We start from the raw sequence: 18,022 nt of genomic DNA, 5'->3' as shown, positions 1-18,022 counted from the left end.
GGCCGGCCCCTCCCCATATGTGAGCTTTGCCTAGTGTCTCCAGTCAGCACAGGTATCAGCATGGGGCACAGCAGGAGAGGTGACCCTGCCATACACCCAGGAGGCTCCTCTGCAGCTCCTGATAGTTGTGGTGGGGGGAAGATGGCATCACAGTCAGAGGTCACATCGCTGCTGCCTTGTGTGATGTCCCAGCAGCTGCCACCTCTACACTGACCATCTCCACAGCAGGGGCAAGGGAGGACAACCACTCTCATCATATAGTAAGTAAGGTCAGTGCACTGTATGAGAGAAGACAGTCATCAGGGCTTGTGTGTCAGTTTTGTGATGTACAAGCCCAGACATTGCGATTATTTTGCTCCTCACATCTTCTTCATGCCAAGAGGGCATGAGGGAGATGCAGACAGCGGCGCCTGCGCCCTCGCTATAACCTGTGAACTTTCATGACAGAAAGTTCACAGGTTACTAAGCATTTCCACACCTGTCTGATTGTAACCGATCTATTACAATGTGCGATTTGCACATAGTAATAGATGATTGGGAAAATCCCCATATACTGCCATAATGTAGTATGGCAGTACATGGTAGGATCAATCAGACAACCTACGGTAAAAGTACCCTAGAAGTTAAATAGTATACATATTTGTTATTTAAACTATAAATATCACAAAATTATGTTTTTTTTGTCAAGGTGACACACCACCCGAGTTATGCTAGTTTTTTTGGCGAATTTTGACACACCAAGCTCAAAAGGTTGCCCATCACTGCCCTAGAACGAAGAACTAGACCCTAGTTGATTCCAAACTAGGTTGTCTTCTTCATGACCTAATTTTTTCGTGGTGGGGTTCATGTTGAAGATCTAGAAGACTGAGGGCGTTATCATCTTAGATGGGGCGCGGAGATGAAGCCGAAGTGATCTGCATGAGACTTGGCAACATTTCCGAGCAAAATGTCTCCTTGCGGGGGTAAGACGTCATGGTTGATCGGAGGGGGAGACATTATTTACTAATAAAAGGTCAGCTAGAATTTCCGCGCCCGCTTCTACGCCAGGCACCAAGAGAACCTCCAGATTATAAACAAACAGCGGAGATAATAATCATCTTAATCACCCGGGAACTTCCACAAGAGACACTTAAAGAAGGCACTAAGTGGTACTGCGGGAGCCTGGCCCAGCTTCTCCGACCACTCGTACGTGGAGCTTCATAGATTTTTATGTCTTGTTTATGGATGTTTTTGTCTCCGGTGGTAATGGATGTGATATGGTTACTAATAATGGAAGCTGAAGGCTATCTTCTATGGAGAACAATCTCTAGCAGTGTTTACCCTGGGCTCGGGCCAGTCAAAACTTCAGTTACGCGACCGAGTCTACCAAACAAATGCATCGGGTTTAGACACACGGGACCTGGATGTCCTATCATGAGGAGACATTGACACCGACCTCTAGACAGTCCATCAATGGAAGATTTATGAAGCTGAGTAACACTGCTCAGCATCTCATGTTTTTATTTCCTTGTTTTATGCTTGGATCATCTTCTGCCATAGACATGTGTGGAGCTTCAGCTAGGCTTTCCTCTACATGGGGCAAAGAATCTAAAATGTTTTAATGTTTTCTTCTTGCTTTCTCTGGTTTCTGTTTGATTGTGGTGGTGATCAATGACCATTTCTTGACCACGGGGAAGATTATCAGCCTTAATGGGGGTCATTTACTAAGGGCCCGACGTGTTACCCGAATATTTCCGATTTGCGCCGATTTCCCCTCTATTGACCCGGGTTTTTGGCGCACGCGATCGGCGCCGGTGTGCACGTGCCGGAAATCGGGGGTATGGCCGAACGAAAACCCGACGGATTCGAAGAAACCGCCGCATTTAAAAAAAAAAAAGTGTTGCTGGACACGCGTTTACCTTCACCAACAATAGGATTGTGAACTCCGGCGGGCCTCGGCGGACTTAGCGCAGCAGTAACACCTGGTGGATGTTGGAGGAACTGCCTTAGTGAATCGCCGGAAGACCCGCTGGATCGCGAATGGGCTGGGTAAGTAAATCTGCCCCAATGTGTTTACGGGACCTGAAGCTTGTTCTCACCTCTAGTTGAGTTTAGTAATGAGTGTGGAGAGACCTGCACAGATGAGTGGTGGACCTACTGTTCCCATCACAGGGCCCCTACAACACGTTAACCTGATAGATCAGATGAACATACAATCGTAGGAGAAAAATCAGGGCCAATAGCCGCGCTTCTCAGAGTAGAAAAGGCTTTTATTTAATTGCATGCGAGGACGACGCGTTTCGGGAGCGTACCGTTCCCTTCTTCAGGTCCGTATGATTTTTACACAATGTTCTATTATACAAAAATATATATATATATATATATGAGATAAATCATAAAAAATGTACATCAGAAATACATGGAGTAAAATTAATACATAAAGATAATTAAGACATGGATGTGTAATCACGAAGAAAATTCATAAATAAAAAGTACATTAATAAAATAGATAAAATAAGTAAAATAGTTCCCAACGTTTTGTTCAATGTGGAGAATATCATTCATTGTACACCATTGTACACAAATATAGGTACATAAGTAAAAGTACACAAGTATGGTATATGTGTGCATGACATATAGAGAAGTATGGTGCAGTAGTAGAAAATTTGGTAGGTAGTAGTACATAGTGATAGGATAAGAGGGACACCACCTATTGTCAATTAAAAAAGGAATAGAGTACTATGTACTACTACCTACCAAATTTTCTACTACTGCACCATACTTCTCTATATGTCATGCACACATATACCATACTTGTGTACTTTTACTTATGTACCTATATTTGTGTACAATGGTGTACAATGAATGATATTCTCCACATTGAACAAAACGTTGGGAACTATTTTACTTATTTTATCTATTTTATTAATGTACTTTTTATTTATGAATTTTCTTCGTGATTACACATCCATGTCTTAATTATCTTTATGTATTAATTTTACTCCATGTATTTCTGATGTACATTTTTTATGATTTATCTCATATATATATATATATATTTTTGTATAATAGAACATTGTGTAAAAATCATACGGACCTGAAGAAGGGAACGGTACGCTCCCGAAACGCGTCGTCCTCGCATGCAATTAAATAAAAGCCTTTTCTACTCTGAGAAGCGCGGCTATTGGCCCTGATTTTTCTCCTACGATTGTACATTCCCATTCCCGACCCTACCAGATCGGGAAACAGGACCCCGCAGCTAAGTCTCAGTCAACTTACCATTCGCCACTTCGATCTATACCGTATATTTCTTCTGATACTCTGATGCGCTGTGTTCCTTTTTTACTTAAGATCAGATGAACAGTCAGATAAAAACCCGGAAAGTTTTGAAGATGCCACCAACTCTACACAAACATTTCTGAGGTCAATCTGATGTAAATGGAGCGTATAGTGATAATCCGTAGATTCTCCAGAGCCAAGAGTCTGGAAATAGCAGATGGAGAGGTTGGACTACACAAGGTGTAGACTTGTGCTTCTCGTAATTGGGAATATGGGTTTTGGAAGAATTTCTTTTATATTCTACTGTCCATGAAAATCGCCACCAGACCTGGACACCACAAGAACCAAAACCCTGAAAACTGGCTCCTTCCACTTTGAACCTTCACCTTTGGGGGGGGGGTCCTTAGCTCAAATTTGTTCCATCACATATTTCCATGGGTGGTGAGAGGTGCAAATATCTTCTCTTCACAGAAAGTATAACTTTTGAAACCAATGGTCAACCCAAACATGATGAACATGAGATACAGGCACCAGGTCCACCAGGCTCTAGTCGTGAACAATGTGGTGGTAACCAGCACCAGAAGATGCCCACATTTTGATCTCTGCACCTTTCATCTCCGTGCTTTCGTCTGGTCACCAAACATTGGCTATGAGTAAGAATCAGCAGACCCGAAACGCGTCACCTATTTCTGTCTGGTTTCTTGTCCTCACTGTTGGATCCTATGAAGTTTCATCATCGCTTTACAAAATTTACAACCCTTGGCGTCGGCCACACAAGTCACTTACTGGTAAGCCGAGCTGCTGTTTCCACTACAGTACTGATGGACAGTATTATGGCCCAGTGATGTCAATGTTTCTTCTACTTCTAGAGAACAGCAGGAAATACGCGATTTGGCTTGTGGTCCAAACGTCCGTGTACAACATCACAGGTTCTCCTCTTTCAAGTTTATGGAAAATGACTCTCGGGTTGTATTCCTGGCATCAAGGCGCCACTACTACAAGCCAGATTATGGACATCTTGAGAACATGTCCTCCAAGGAGTCATGAAAACTCCAAGAGGATGTCATACGAGACACAGCTGAGGCTTCTTAAGGAGTAGAGGAAATAAGACAAGAAATACATGTTTCCTACACGTAGGGCTGGATTCTAGTGGGTGCATTGAGGTGTAACCTCAGCAAGTAAGTGAAAGAGATTGGGGGGCAGGGGTACAAGAAGACTCAGCTACAGCCGGTGTAGCTTCCAGTGTTATAAGTGCCATCGCTTTAAGCTGCCTGGTGCCACATACCTCTCAAGCCACTGAATACAGCGCTCCACCCATCTAGTGCTGAGACACTGGTGGCTGCATTTGCAGGGGTTCTGTAACTTATCTGTCCATCAACGCCACAACCACAACCAGACTTGGCGCTAGCTGTCAGTCTGAACTGACCCTGAAACGTCCCTATGGGCCATGGCCCTGCCTAAAGCAGGTAAACCACCCTGACAAGGGCAAACCTGCTCTCAGGAACCCAAATAATGGACCCTAAATGACCCTGCAAGGCAGCCCTGGCAGCCGCTGGATGGTGGAGTGGACAGGTAGCAGAAAATCAGAGCTAGTCCAGTGTTCACACTACACAGAAATGCATCAAGCCAAAAAGTCTGAAACAGAGAAAGAGGAGATACATGACACTGATTGACAAACAACAGATACAGACAGAAGTCGGACGGAATTGGGTCAAAACCAAGATGGCAGAAAAGGTACAGAATCGTAAAACGATAGAATGGTCGGTAACACGTAGATTAAGTCAAATACGCAGAAGAGCAAACAAAGGAATAGCACAAGATAACAAAGAGAAGACTGAATAACCGGCACCCTCTGAAGGCAGAATACAAAGGGAGTAATGGACACTACCCCCAGCATTGACTGATTCATCTGTCCATCACTCAATCCACAGCTGCACACAAAACCAGCTCAAACTCGCACCCAGCTTTCCCGCAGTGTGTGGTCACATGTACCGCTAGTGCTGCGTATACAAACGCAAGGGAGCTGTCAATCAAGGCAGCAAAGGGAGGGGTTTTCGATAGAGGAAACCCGAAATCTGATCCTATTCAGAACAATTTCCACCCCACTGGGTTATGCAGGAAGTGGGGCGCCACGTCGGAGCCTCTGCAGGTGTTTGGCTGTGGGTCTGGTGCTGTTGCCTTGTTGCATTACGCCATGTGCTGGCATCAGGTGACGTTGCCTGGTGTTATGTCAATGCTTCTTTAGCCACAAGCTGGCATCGGGTGGTCATTGCAGGGTGCTGATTATGGTGACCACAGCTAAGGGGCCTTGGAGACTAAATCAGCAGGAGGCCTGATCCGCCCCGGTTGTGATATGTCTCGGCTGCATCTCCGCCATGTGTTGTAAGGTCCGGTGTACCACACGAGGGCCCGGGTGCACTATGCGTTAGGATTACTGGAACTTTAATGCGTCCTGTGTCTGGGGCTCTGGTGTGGCTGGTGATCCGGTGGTGCAGTTTGTCAAACAATCACGTGCATCCAGTGGGTTCATGAATGGTGGCTGCGGATGCATCAGGGATGCTGAGTGAGTGGGTCGAGGCGCCGTTGAGCGCCTGTACCCGTATCGTTAGTAGTTTCCAAAGCCGAGCAGCAGGTATGTGCTGGGGCTGTGACTGGGTCTCTGACATACTGCCAAGTTCGGGTTCCCAAGTTTCCACCAGTTGGCAGGGAGAAAGGGGCCATAGAAGGTGGAAAACAAGGGAAAGGATGCCGGAGCAGACATACTGGTAGCCACCTATCGCAGCGCCATCTTGAAACTCTCGGGAATTACAGTTTGCAGTATGAACTGCAGCTGTGATCACACACTGGCCCAGATTTATCAGAAGTGTGAAGGGTGCACATACTACTGAATACTGGGGCCCGGTCTCCATTATCTGGCGCCTCCTGTGCTGCTCCAAAAGTGTTGCCAACTTTTTTTGGTGCACCTTCATTATACAACATGCGAAAAACAATTCTGTCGAGTCGCATTAATAAACGTATCACAATCTCGGGCTAAGCAGTAACACGATGGATCTGCGCGCCCGATTGCATCGGCGTTTCTATGGAACCATAAGTGATCGGTAACCAGAACCTGGTGTCTTGTATTGTTTTAATGCAAGACATTGGTGCACATTTACTTACCCGGTCGTGCACCCGAGTTCCTGCATCCGTCGCTTCTGAGCCAAGGTCCGTTGGAGTTCACCTTTTTCGTATGATCGCACCTCTAAGGACGATTTCCGATGACTTCTTCTCTAGTTGCTGCAGGAGATGACCTGGTGGTCACCCAGACCGGAAGTCAAGCGATCTCTACTAATTAGAACTGATTGTCTCCTTCAACTTTCAATGGTTACAAAAAATCCCAAAAACGGCATCTCATAGACCACACAGCAAGCTCCCGATGTTCCTGAGAGGGGTCGTCGTTCCCTGTACGCAGCTCCGCCGTTATTTAATATTTGTATGTAATAAATATGGGACAATGTATAAACACGTATTCGCCGCCAGATGTGTACGAGGGAAATCAGACACAGGCGGAGGAGAGGAGGAGGTGCTGAGGGCTGGAATTTAAAGGGGAACTCCAGTGACTGATTGCAGTAAGGTGCAGCTGCCCCCAGCCTGGAGCCCCTGACAAGTAGCAGCCACATTAGACATGAATGAAGCCGCGTTCTCTGATCTCAGGTCCTGTCCGCAGCTGTGACGTTTGGCACCAGGTCCTCCGGGGTCTGCCAGGCTCCGGGTCCACCGGGTGATACTGGCTCTGCTGACACCCTGGGTGATTCATGATGACGCGTCTCTTATGTCTGGTATGTACAGTATGTAGGATGAGGAGGGGATGACATGGGGAGGAAATGGGGGATGACATCAACGGAGCCAACACTGGAAGACAAAGGAGAGGATGTCAGGGGTTGTAGTTTATATGAGGTGTAAAAACACAGGAGGGAGAAGAAACATCGAAAAGAATTGGATCAAAGACAAGTAGTCACTTCCTACAAGATGTCTCCTCCATCTTCATCTAGACTCATCTGCATCATCAGAACACTGACTCCTCTGTCCTCCTCCTCCTCCTCCTCCAGACTCCTCTGTCCTCCTCCTCCTCCTCCTCCAGACTCCTCTGTCCTCCTCCTCCTCCAGACTCCTCTGTCCTCCTCCTCCTCCTCCTCCTCCAGACTCCTCCTCCTCCAGACTCCTCTGTCCTCCTCCTCCTCCTCCAGACTCCTCTGTCCTCCTCCTCCTCCAGACTCCTCTGTCCTCCTCCTCCTCCAGACTCCTCTGTACTCCTCCTCCTCCTCCAGACTCCTCTGTCCTCCTCCTCCTCCAGACTCCTCTGTCCTCCTCCTCCTCCAGACTCCTCTGTACTCCTCCTCCTCCTCCAGACTCCTCTGTACTCCTCCTCCTCCTCCAGACTCCTCTGTCCTCCTCCTCCTCCTCCAGACTCCTCTGTCCTCCTCCTCCTCCAGACTCCTCTGTCCTCCTCCTCCTCCAGACTCCTCTGTCCTCCTCCTCCTCCAGACTCCTCTGTCCTCCTCCTCCAGACTCCTCTGTCCTCCTCCTCCCCAGTCTCCTCTGTCCTCCTCCTCCAGATTCCTCTGTCCTCCTCCTCCAGACTCCTCTGTCCTGCTCCTCCTCCTCCAGACTCCTCTGTCCTGCTCCTCTTCCTCCAGACTCCTCTGTCCTGCTCCTCCTCCTCCAGACTCCTCTGTCCTGCTCCTCCTCCTCCAGACTCCTCTGTACTGCTCCTCCTCCTCCAGACTCCTCTGTCCTGCTCCTCTTCCTCCAGACTCCTCTGTCCTGCTCCTCCTCCAGACTCCTCTGTCCTGCTCCTCTTCCTCCAGACTCCTCTGTCCTGCTCCTCCTCCTCCAGACTCCTCTGTCCTGCTCCTCTTCCTCCAGACTCCTCTGTCCTGCTCCTCCTCCTCCAGACTCCTCTGTCCTGCTCCTCTTCCTCCAGACTCCTCTGTCCTGCTCCTCTTCCTCCAGACTCCTCTGCCCTGCTCCTCTTCCTCCAGACTCCTCTGCCCTGCTCCTCTTCCTCCAGACTCCTCTGTCCTGCTCCTCCTCCTCCAGACTCCTCTGTCCTCCTCCTCCTCCTCCAGACTCCTCTGTCTTGCCCCTCCTCCTCCAGACTCCTGTCCTGCTCCTCCTCCTCCAGACTCCTCTGTCCTGCTCCTCTTCCTCCAGACTCCTCTGTCCCGCTCCTCTTCCTCCAGACTCCTCTGCCCTGCTCCTCCTCCTCCAGACCCCTCTGTCCTCCTCCTCCTCCAGACCCCTCTGTCCTCCTCCTCCTCCAGACTCCTCTGTCTTGCTCCTCCCTCTCCAGACTCCTCTGTCCTGCTCCTCCTCCTCCAGACTCCTCTGTCCTCCTCCTCCTCTGTCCTCCTCCTCCTCCAGACTCCTCTGTCCTCCTCCAGACTCCTCTGTCCTCCTCCTCCAGACCCCTCTGTCCTGTTCATCCTCCTCCAGACTCCTCTGTCCTGCTCCTCCTCCTCCAGACCCCTCTGTCCTCCTCCAGACTCCTCTGTGTCCTGCTCCTCCTCCTCCAGACTCCTCTGTCCTCCTCCAGACTCCTCTGTCCTCCTCCTCCAGACTCCTCTGTCCTGTTCATCCTCCTCCAGACTCCTCTGTCCTGCTCCTCCTCCTCCAGACCCCTCTGTCCTCCTCCAGACTCCTCTGTGTCCTGCTCCTCCTCCTCCAGACTCCTCTGTCGTCCTCCTCCTTCAGACTCGACATAAAAACAGAAGCGGAGCCCCCCAGTCCAAGATACAATCAGACCATAGGAAAGACACAGCACCCATGGGATCCATTGGCTTTAATCACCCATCACAAATAAGCAGCATTACAGCAGATCCCTGTATTCAGCTCATTGTGAGGAGGATGGGGCATGTGGACATTTCAGCATGTCTGATCCCTGTGTTCCTCTGTATCTTGGAGGTAGTACACACAACACGCAGCCAGTCCATTGTGCTCAGTAACCTCTGCTCCTGGGGGATCTTTTGGGTGCCCTTCCTTATTATTCGTTTTCTATCACCCCCTCCCCGCTACCACCACAAGGTTATTGGGGCACCCTATGGACAGGGCCAGGGTGACCCCTGTGCTCCCTCTGACACCTCGCAGTAGAGGCTTCTCCATAAGTCCTGGGTTTATCAGATTCCAGCTCATCCGTCTCTCAGCCGCGCAGAGAATCTGCTGGAAAATGCAGATAAAAGCCAGAACTTCTGTGTAAACACTCGGGTTGCGCTGTGTAAATATTTAGGAAAGAAGATGAGCCCCGAGTTCTGCTGCGTGTGATGGAGCCGACTACTGGAGCAATGTATGTGGTGACGGATGAGCAGGTGTGCTGCACCCTGCAGTTACCCCTCCTTCCTCTAGGAGTGCTGTTATGTCACTAGCCAGGGCCGGTCTGGCACATGTGTGTTAACCGTGTAGAAAGGCCAAACCCCTAATACACAGACAGAGTCCGATGTTGCATTGGAGGTTGAGGGGTCAACTAAGCCACCCAAAGCTGGTGCCCATAGCTCCTACTTGGTATGGACAGAAACCTTTCAAGACGACCACCTATAGCTCATAGTCTGGTGTCTGACTACTAGAGACTCTTACTCTCTATGGTCAAGTGTCTTCTACTCCCTATGGTACAACCTCCAGTGTCTTCTACTCCCTATGGTACAACCTCCAGTGTCTTCTCATTATACTTTGACATCTAGTGGCTCCTCCTCTCTATGGTCTTCTATTGACTGTTCCATCTTGGGATCGCAGTTCTTCCTCATGGATCGCCTTCTAGTCTGCCGTCTAATGATCCGATTTCTACTCTCACCCCTCTGTGAGGACATCCAGACTTGCTCCATGGCCAAATCCGTCGCCCCATGTGTCAATGTCACCACCATTGCTCACCGTGCCCGGAGTTTGTGGTTTTTTTGTCTTTTTCATCTTCTTGCGGTCCCTGGTTTGGTGTATTATGGCCGCCGACGCCGTTGTTTTTATAAATATCCTTTTCCAGCTGATAGAAAGCAGATGCCGCTGGGAGTTTATACGTTTAGGGAACTGTTTACATTGCGATGGTCAGTGGCCAGTGTCCAATCCAACCATGACAACTCTTAACATAACAAGGTGGAAGAGAATTAACAAGCTGAAGATAATCACCAGCTGAGAACCTACATCAAAAGTCTTGACGGCTCCGATTCATTACGGCTGTGAGGATGTGCTCGGAGGCCTGGCGTACTATGGGAATGTCTTCCTAAGCACTTCAGAACTTCTCTGGCAATCTAAGACGTTGTAAACAACGTTATGAGGGTGGAGAGGAGGAGAAGACATGGAGCTAATAATGGCCGAACAAGGACTGGATTAACTGTTTCAACAAAAATATTGGAAAAAAATAAGCGCTGGACTTAAGAAGATCTTCCCTTGGGCAGGTCTATCCAATGGTCCACAAGATGTCTAGAAGAGAAGCGGGCCAAAGCCTTGATTTGTGGTCGGGGGCATCCACTCAGGACTGTGCGTAGGTTGAGCTGGAAGGCAATTGAAAGTAGATGATAGAAAGGAGAACGCTGGAGGTTGGGGGAGGGTAATTGGTTTAGGTAATGGTTTGCCGTCCAGCAGATAACATGCTGCAGGTTAGAAGTTAATGATGCATAGATTCTGAATCTTCTGGCTCGGGCAAAGCTCATCGTGGCCCTGGGTGTCATAAAAACGTATCATCTAAGCTTAAAAACTGGAAATATTTTTAGGATTGTGGTTTAGTGTCCAAGGGAGAATCCAATAATTATATATCGAACATCTTAAAGAGGGTTTAATTATTGGTGAAGGCCAAAAGCTGGAAGAACATGGCTTCAGAGATGGAGTCTAGTCAACATCATATTGTAGCAGGGGCCCAAGCCACCCACCCACAATGTCCAGAATATGGTTCATCTTGTTTGGACTCCTGCTAGCCAGTCTGTTCCACTTGTGGACTTGTGTTCCTCAAGGGTTTGGAGTCCGAATGGATTTGGCAGCCACGATGAAGGGTCTTTTCGTACACTGGCACCTTATCAAGTCTTAGCCGTTCTGCATATGTAGTGAACCAAATTTAGATCACCATAAAACTCCATCTCGAAGACACAAATTCTTGAACTTTCCAATTGGGACCTTCAAGTCTTCAACCAGTCCAAGACTTGGAAATTGTAGGCTCAGTTATTGACCTGATTGAAACAAAGATTTTGGTGGACCAGGTGTGATGGACATATCCATAAAACAGTAGACGGAGCACGGTTACCCTTATCATAAGGTCCTTGTGGTGTTGGAGTGGCTTTGCCTGGTCCCAGTGGTTGGTAGACCATTGCCTGAATCTTGAGGGACTTGAGGTAAAGGGTCCATGAGCATCTGTGTTGGTGGACTACACGCACTACGTGTGGACATTTTTCCTGGACATTCCTTCTCTTTGCTGTATTTAGCAGAATGTACAAACTCTAAGTCCATTGTACGTCCCCTCTCCACCCCATGGTCATTAATCTCCTCCAGTGAAGGAGACTTGGCCTCGGTGCTCGGGGTCTGGTCACGACTCTCTGTCACTGACTAATAGTTTAGCCTTTGAGAAGAGATTCATTCCCCGAGATGTCTGCTGAGATCCAGCTCTTGGATGTGCCTTCAAAACCACAGAACGTGATGGTCCTACGTAGGGTGGAGGTGCCATGAAGCTTGGCCTCACCTGACCGCGCTCAGTGCATGACGTATGGACTGTATGGTGATTGTCTTGTATGTATGGATCATGTATGATGCTGGTAGACTCTATAGGACGATGGTCCCACGGGAAGGCAGTGACTCCTCTCATGTCTGTAATCTTTGTTGCTTTAAGAGCTAAATCCTGATGCACGGATGCACAATGGCGCAGTATAGGGCTACGAGGGGGAAGGGGTGGAGGTAACGTGAGGGAAAGGACTTTGTATGACCCCGGGTAATAGGCTGTAACTTCCCACCCCAGAAGCTGCTGATAAGTTCTGGTCCAGGTCACCCAGAGGAAGACGACCCATTACAGCGATATCTTACTGGCTTCATATCTCACACATTGTATATATATATACTACCCCCGCCTGGTGACATCTGCTGCCGGGGAACGTGCGCTCAGCCTCATGTAAAGACAAATCATTAAACACCAGTGTCATCCTCTAGGTCAGCGGAGCCGTGCTCGAGAGCATAGTCAAGAAGTGGACCCAGTACAAGCAAGAATGCCTGACCCGACTGGAACAAGAGAGGACACTGCTGACAGGTGAGAGACCCAAATATCCGTATACGATGGGGTCCAAACCATACAGCTGTACATATATCATTATATACAGGAGATCCCCAGGTTATACCGGCTATACATATATCATTATATACAGGAGATCCCCAGGTTATACCGGCTATACATATATCATTATATACAGGAGATCCCCAGGTTATACCAGCTGTACATATATCATTATATACAGGAGATCCCCAGGTTATACCGGCTATACATATATCATTATATACAGGAGATCCCCAGGTTATACCGGCTATACATATATCATTATATACAGGAGATCCCCAGGTTATACCAGCTGTACATATATCATTATATACAGGAGATCCCCAGGTTATACCGGCTGTACATATATCATTATATACAGGAGATGCCCAGGTTATACCGGCTGTACATATATCATTATATACAGGAGATCCCCAGGTTATACCGGCTGTACATATATCATTATATACAGGAGATCTCCAGGTTATACCGGCTGTACATATATCATTATATACAGGAGATCCCCAGGTTATAGCGGCTGTACATATATCATTATATACAGGAGATCCCCAGGTTATACCGGCTGTACATATATCATTATATACAGGAGATCCCCAGGTTATACCGGCTGTACATATATCATTATATACAGGAGATCTCCAGGTTATACCGGCTGTACATATATCATTATATACAGGAGATCCCCAGGTTATAGCGGCTGTACATATATCATTATATACAGGAGATCCCCAGGTTATACCGGCTGTACATATATCATTATATACAGGAGATCCCCAGGTTATACCGGCTGTACATATATCATTATATACAGGAGATCCCCAGGTTATACCGGCTGTACATATATCATTATATACAGGAGATCCCCAGGTTATACCAGCTGTACATATATCATTATATACAGGAGAGCCCCAGGTTATACCAGCTGTACATATATCATTATATACAGGAGATCCCCAGGTTATACCGACTGTACATATATCATTATATACAGGAGATCTCCAGGTTATACCGGCTGTACATATATCATTATATACAGGAGAACCCCAGGTTATACCGGCTGTACATATATCACTATATACAGGAGATCCCCAGGTTATACCGGCTGTACATATATCATTATATACAGGAGATCTCCAGGTTACACCGGCTGTACATATATCATTATATACAGGAGATCCCCAGGTTATAGCGGCTGTACATATATCATTATATACAGGAGATCCCCAGGTTATACCGGCTGTACATATATCATTATATACAGGAGATCCCCAGGTTATACCGGCTGTACATATATCATTATATACAGGAGATCCCCAGGTTATACCGGCTGTACATATATCATTATATACAGGAGATCCCCAGGTTATACCGGCTGTACATATATCATTATATACAGGAGATCCCCAGGTTATACCGGCTGTACATATATCATTATATACAGGAGATCCCCGGGTTATACCGGCTGTACATATATCATTATATACAGGAGATCTCCAGGTTATACCGGCTGTACATATATCATTATATACAGGAGATCCCCAGGTTATACCGGCTGTACATATATCATTATATACAGGAGATCCCCAGGTTATACCGGCTGTACATATATCATTATATACAGGAGATCCCCAGGTTATACCGGCTGTACATATATCATTATATACAGGAGATCCCCAGGTTATACCGGCTGTACATATATCATTATATACAGGAGATCCCCAGGTTATACCGGCTGTACATATATCATTATATACAGGAGATCCCCAGGTTATACCGGCTGTACATATATCATTATATACAGGAGATCTCCAGGTTATACCGGCTGTACATATATCATTATATACAGGAGATCCCCAGGTTATACCGGCTGTACATATATCATTATATACAGGAGATTCCCAGGTTATACCGGCTGTACATATATCATTATATACAGGAGATCCCCAGGTTATACCGGCTGTACATATATCATTATATACAGGAGATCCCCGGGTTATACCGGCTGTACATATATCATTATATACAGGAGATCCCCAGGTTATACCGGCTGTACATATATCATTATATACAGGAAATCCCCAGGTTATACCGGCTGTACATATATCATTATATACAGGAGATCCCCAGGTTATACCGGCTGTACATATATCATTATATACAGGAGATCCCCAGGTTATACCGGCTGTACATATATCATTATATACAGGAGATCCCCAGGTTATACCGGCTGTACATATATCATTATATACAGGAGATCCCCAGGTTATACCGGCTGTACATATATCATTATATACAGGAAATCCCCAGGTTATACCGGCTGTACATATATCATTATATACAGGAGATCCCCAGGTTATACCGGCTGTACATATATCATTATATACAGGAGATCCCCAGGTTATACCGGCTGTACATATATCATTATATACAGGAGATCCCCAGGTTATACCGGCTGTACATATATCATTATATACAGGAGATCCCCAGGTTATACCGGCTGTACATATATCATTATATACAGGAGATCCCCAGGTTATACCGGCTGTACATATATCATTATATACAGGAGATCCCCTGGTTATACCGGCTGTACATATATCACTATATACAGGAGATCCCCAGGTTATACCGGCTGTACATATATCATTATATACAGGGGATCCCCAGGTTATACCGGCTGTACATATATCACTATATACAGGAGATCCCCAGGTTATACCTACTGTACATATATCATTATATACAGGAGATCCCCAGGTTATACCGGCTGTACATATATCATTATATACAGGAGATCCCCAGGTTATACCGGCTGTACATATATCACTATATACAGGAGATCCCCAGGTTATACCAGCTGTACATATATCATTACATACAGGTGATCCCCAGGTTATACCGGCTGTACATATATCATTATATACAGGAGATCCCCAGGTTATACCGGCTGTACATATATCATTATATACAGGAGATCCCCAGGTTATACCGGCTGTACATATATCATTATATACAGGAGATCCCCAGGTTATACCGGCTGTACATATATCATTATATACAGGAGATCCCCAGGTTATACCGGCTGTACATATATCATTATATACAGGAGATCCCCAGGTTATACCGGCTGTACATATATCACTATATACAGGAGATCCCCAGGTTATACCTACTGTACATATATCATTATATACAGGAGATCCCCAGGTTATACCGGCTGTACATATATCATTATATACAGGAGATCCCCAGGTTATACCGGCTGTACATATAGCATTATATACAGGAGATCCCCAGGTTATACCGGCTGTACATATAGCATTATATACAGGAGATCCCCAGGTTATACCGGCTGTACATATATCATTATATACAGGAGATCCCCGGGTTATAGTGGCTGTACATATATCACTATATACAGGAGATCCCCAGGTTATACCGGCTGTACATATATCATTATATACAGGAGATCCCCAGGTTATACCGGCTGTACATATATCATTATATACAGGAGATCCCCAGGTTATACCAGCTGTACATGTATCATTATATACAGGAGATCTCCAGGTTATACCGGCTGTACATATATCATTATATACAGGAGATCCCCAGGTTATACCGGCTGTACATATATCATTATATACAGGAGATCCCCAGGTTATACCAGCTGTACATGTATCATTATATACAGGAGATCCCCAGGTTATACCGGCTGTACATATATCATTATATACAGGAGATCCCCAGGTTATACCGGCTGTACATATATCATTATATACAGGAGATCCCCAGGTTATACCAGCTGTACATATATCATTATATACAGGAGATCCCCAGGTTATAGCAGCTGTACATATATCATTACATACAGGTGATCCCCAGGTTATACCGGCTGTACATATATCATTATATACAGGAGATCCCCAGGTTATACCGGCTGTACATATATCATTATATACAGGAGATCCCCAGGTTATACCAGCTGTACATATATCATTATATACAGGAGATCCCCAGGTTATACCGGCTGTACATATATCATTATATAGAGGAGATCCCCAGGTTATACCAGCTGTACATATATCACTATATACAGGAGATCCCCAGGTTATACCGGCTGTACATATATCATTATATAGAGGAGATCCCCAGGTTATACCGGCTGTACATATATCATTATATACAGGAGATCCCCAGGTTATACCGGCTGCACATATATCATTATATACAGGAGATCCCCAGGTTATACCGGCTGTACATATATCATTATATACAGGAGATCCCCAGGTTATACCGGCTGTACATATATCATTATATACAGGAGATCCCCAGGTTATACCGGCTGTACACATATCATTATATACAGGAGATCCCCAGGTTATACCGGCTGTACATATATCATTATATACAGGAGATCCCCAGGTTATACCGGCTGTACGGGTTATGCTCCATAACACTGATAATTAGATGTGATGAATGAAGAAATTATGGCTATGACAATTTTTCCTTTTATTGTTTTTTTTTTATTCTTCACTTTTTTTTTCTCCAAACTAAGTTTTTTATTATTTTTATTCTATATCTGGAGGTCGGGAGGTCGGGATAACTCGTTGTTGTTCCTCCGGGAGATTCTCCAGCCGCGGTGTTTTTCCTATTGTATTGATATCTCCTACGCCTCACTGTGATTCAGTGGAGGTTGTGTGACTCCGGGTGATAATAACATCCAGTAAGAGGTGGTCCGACCCTCCACCAGGATCGGTAGGATTCGCCCTGTTACTGTGTCACACCTCTATGATGTACATTCATGGGGGTCATGTTCCTGGCTGATGATACTGGCTGTTGAGATCATGTATCTTCATGGAGATATAGTGGTGGGAAGGGGCAGACTACTATCTCCGCGGTCATGACCTGGCCTCTCGCTTTCATCGTCAGTCAACTCTAGGTCTTATCATCAGCCATCATGGGTGTGACTAGGCCTCTAGGCCTCATTGTTGGCCATCTTGGGTGTAACTAGACCTCTGGGCCTCATTGTTGGCCATCTTGGGTGTGACTAGACCCCTAGGCCTCATTGTTGGCCATCTTGGGTGTAACTAGACCTGTAGGCCTCATTGTTGGCCATCTTGGGTGTAACTAGACCTCTAGGCCTCATTGTTGGCCATCTTGGCTGCAACTAGACCTCTCGGCCTCATTGTTAGCCATCTTGGGTGTGACTAGACTCCTAGGCCTCATTGTTGGCCATCTTGGGTGTAACTAGACCTCTAGGCCTCATTGTTGGCCATCTTGGGTGTTACTAGACCTCTAGGCCTCATTGTTGGCCATCTTGGGTGTTACTAGACCTCTAGGCCTCATTGTTGGCCATCTTGGCTGTAACTAGACCTCTGGGCCTCATTGTTGGCCATCTTGGGTGTGACTAGACCCCTAGGCCTCATTGTTGGCCATCTTGGGTGTAACTAGACCTCTAGGCCAGCCGCGGTGTTTTTCCTATTGTATTGATAT

At 46.3% G+C, this 18,022-nt stretch overlaps 1 protein-coding gene across 1 annotated transcript in view; it reads left to right on the top strand.

The window, feature by feature from the left end:
* Positions 1-18,022, top strand: part of GLP2R (glucagon like peptide 2 receptor) — a 74,609-nt gene that overhangs the window by 24,966 nt on the left and 31,621 nt on the right. Inside the window, exon 2 of the mRNA XM_072131760.1 lies at positions 12,409-12,505. Coding sequence (XP_071987861.1) covers positions 12,409-12,505 — 97 coding nt within the window. The remainder of the gene's footprint in view (positions 1-12,408; positions 12,506-18,022) is intronic.

The sequence above is a fragment of the Engystomops pustulosus genome, unplaced genomic scaffold (genome assembly GCF_040894005.1).
Source record: "Engystomops pustulosus unplaced genomic scaffold, aEngPut4.maternal MAT_SCAFFOLD_137, whole genome shotgun sequence".
NCBI classification, from domain to species: Eukaryota; Metazoa; Chordata; class Amphibia; order Anura; family Leptodactylidae; genus Engystomops; species Engystomops pustulosus.
This window is presented reverse-complemented; position numbering and strand designations above follow the sequence as displayed.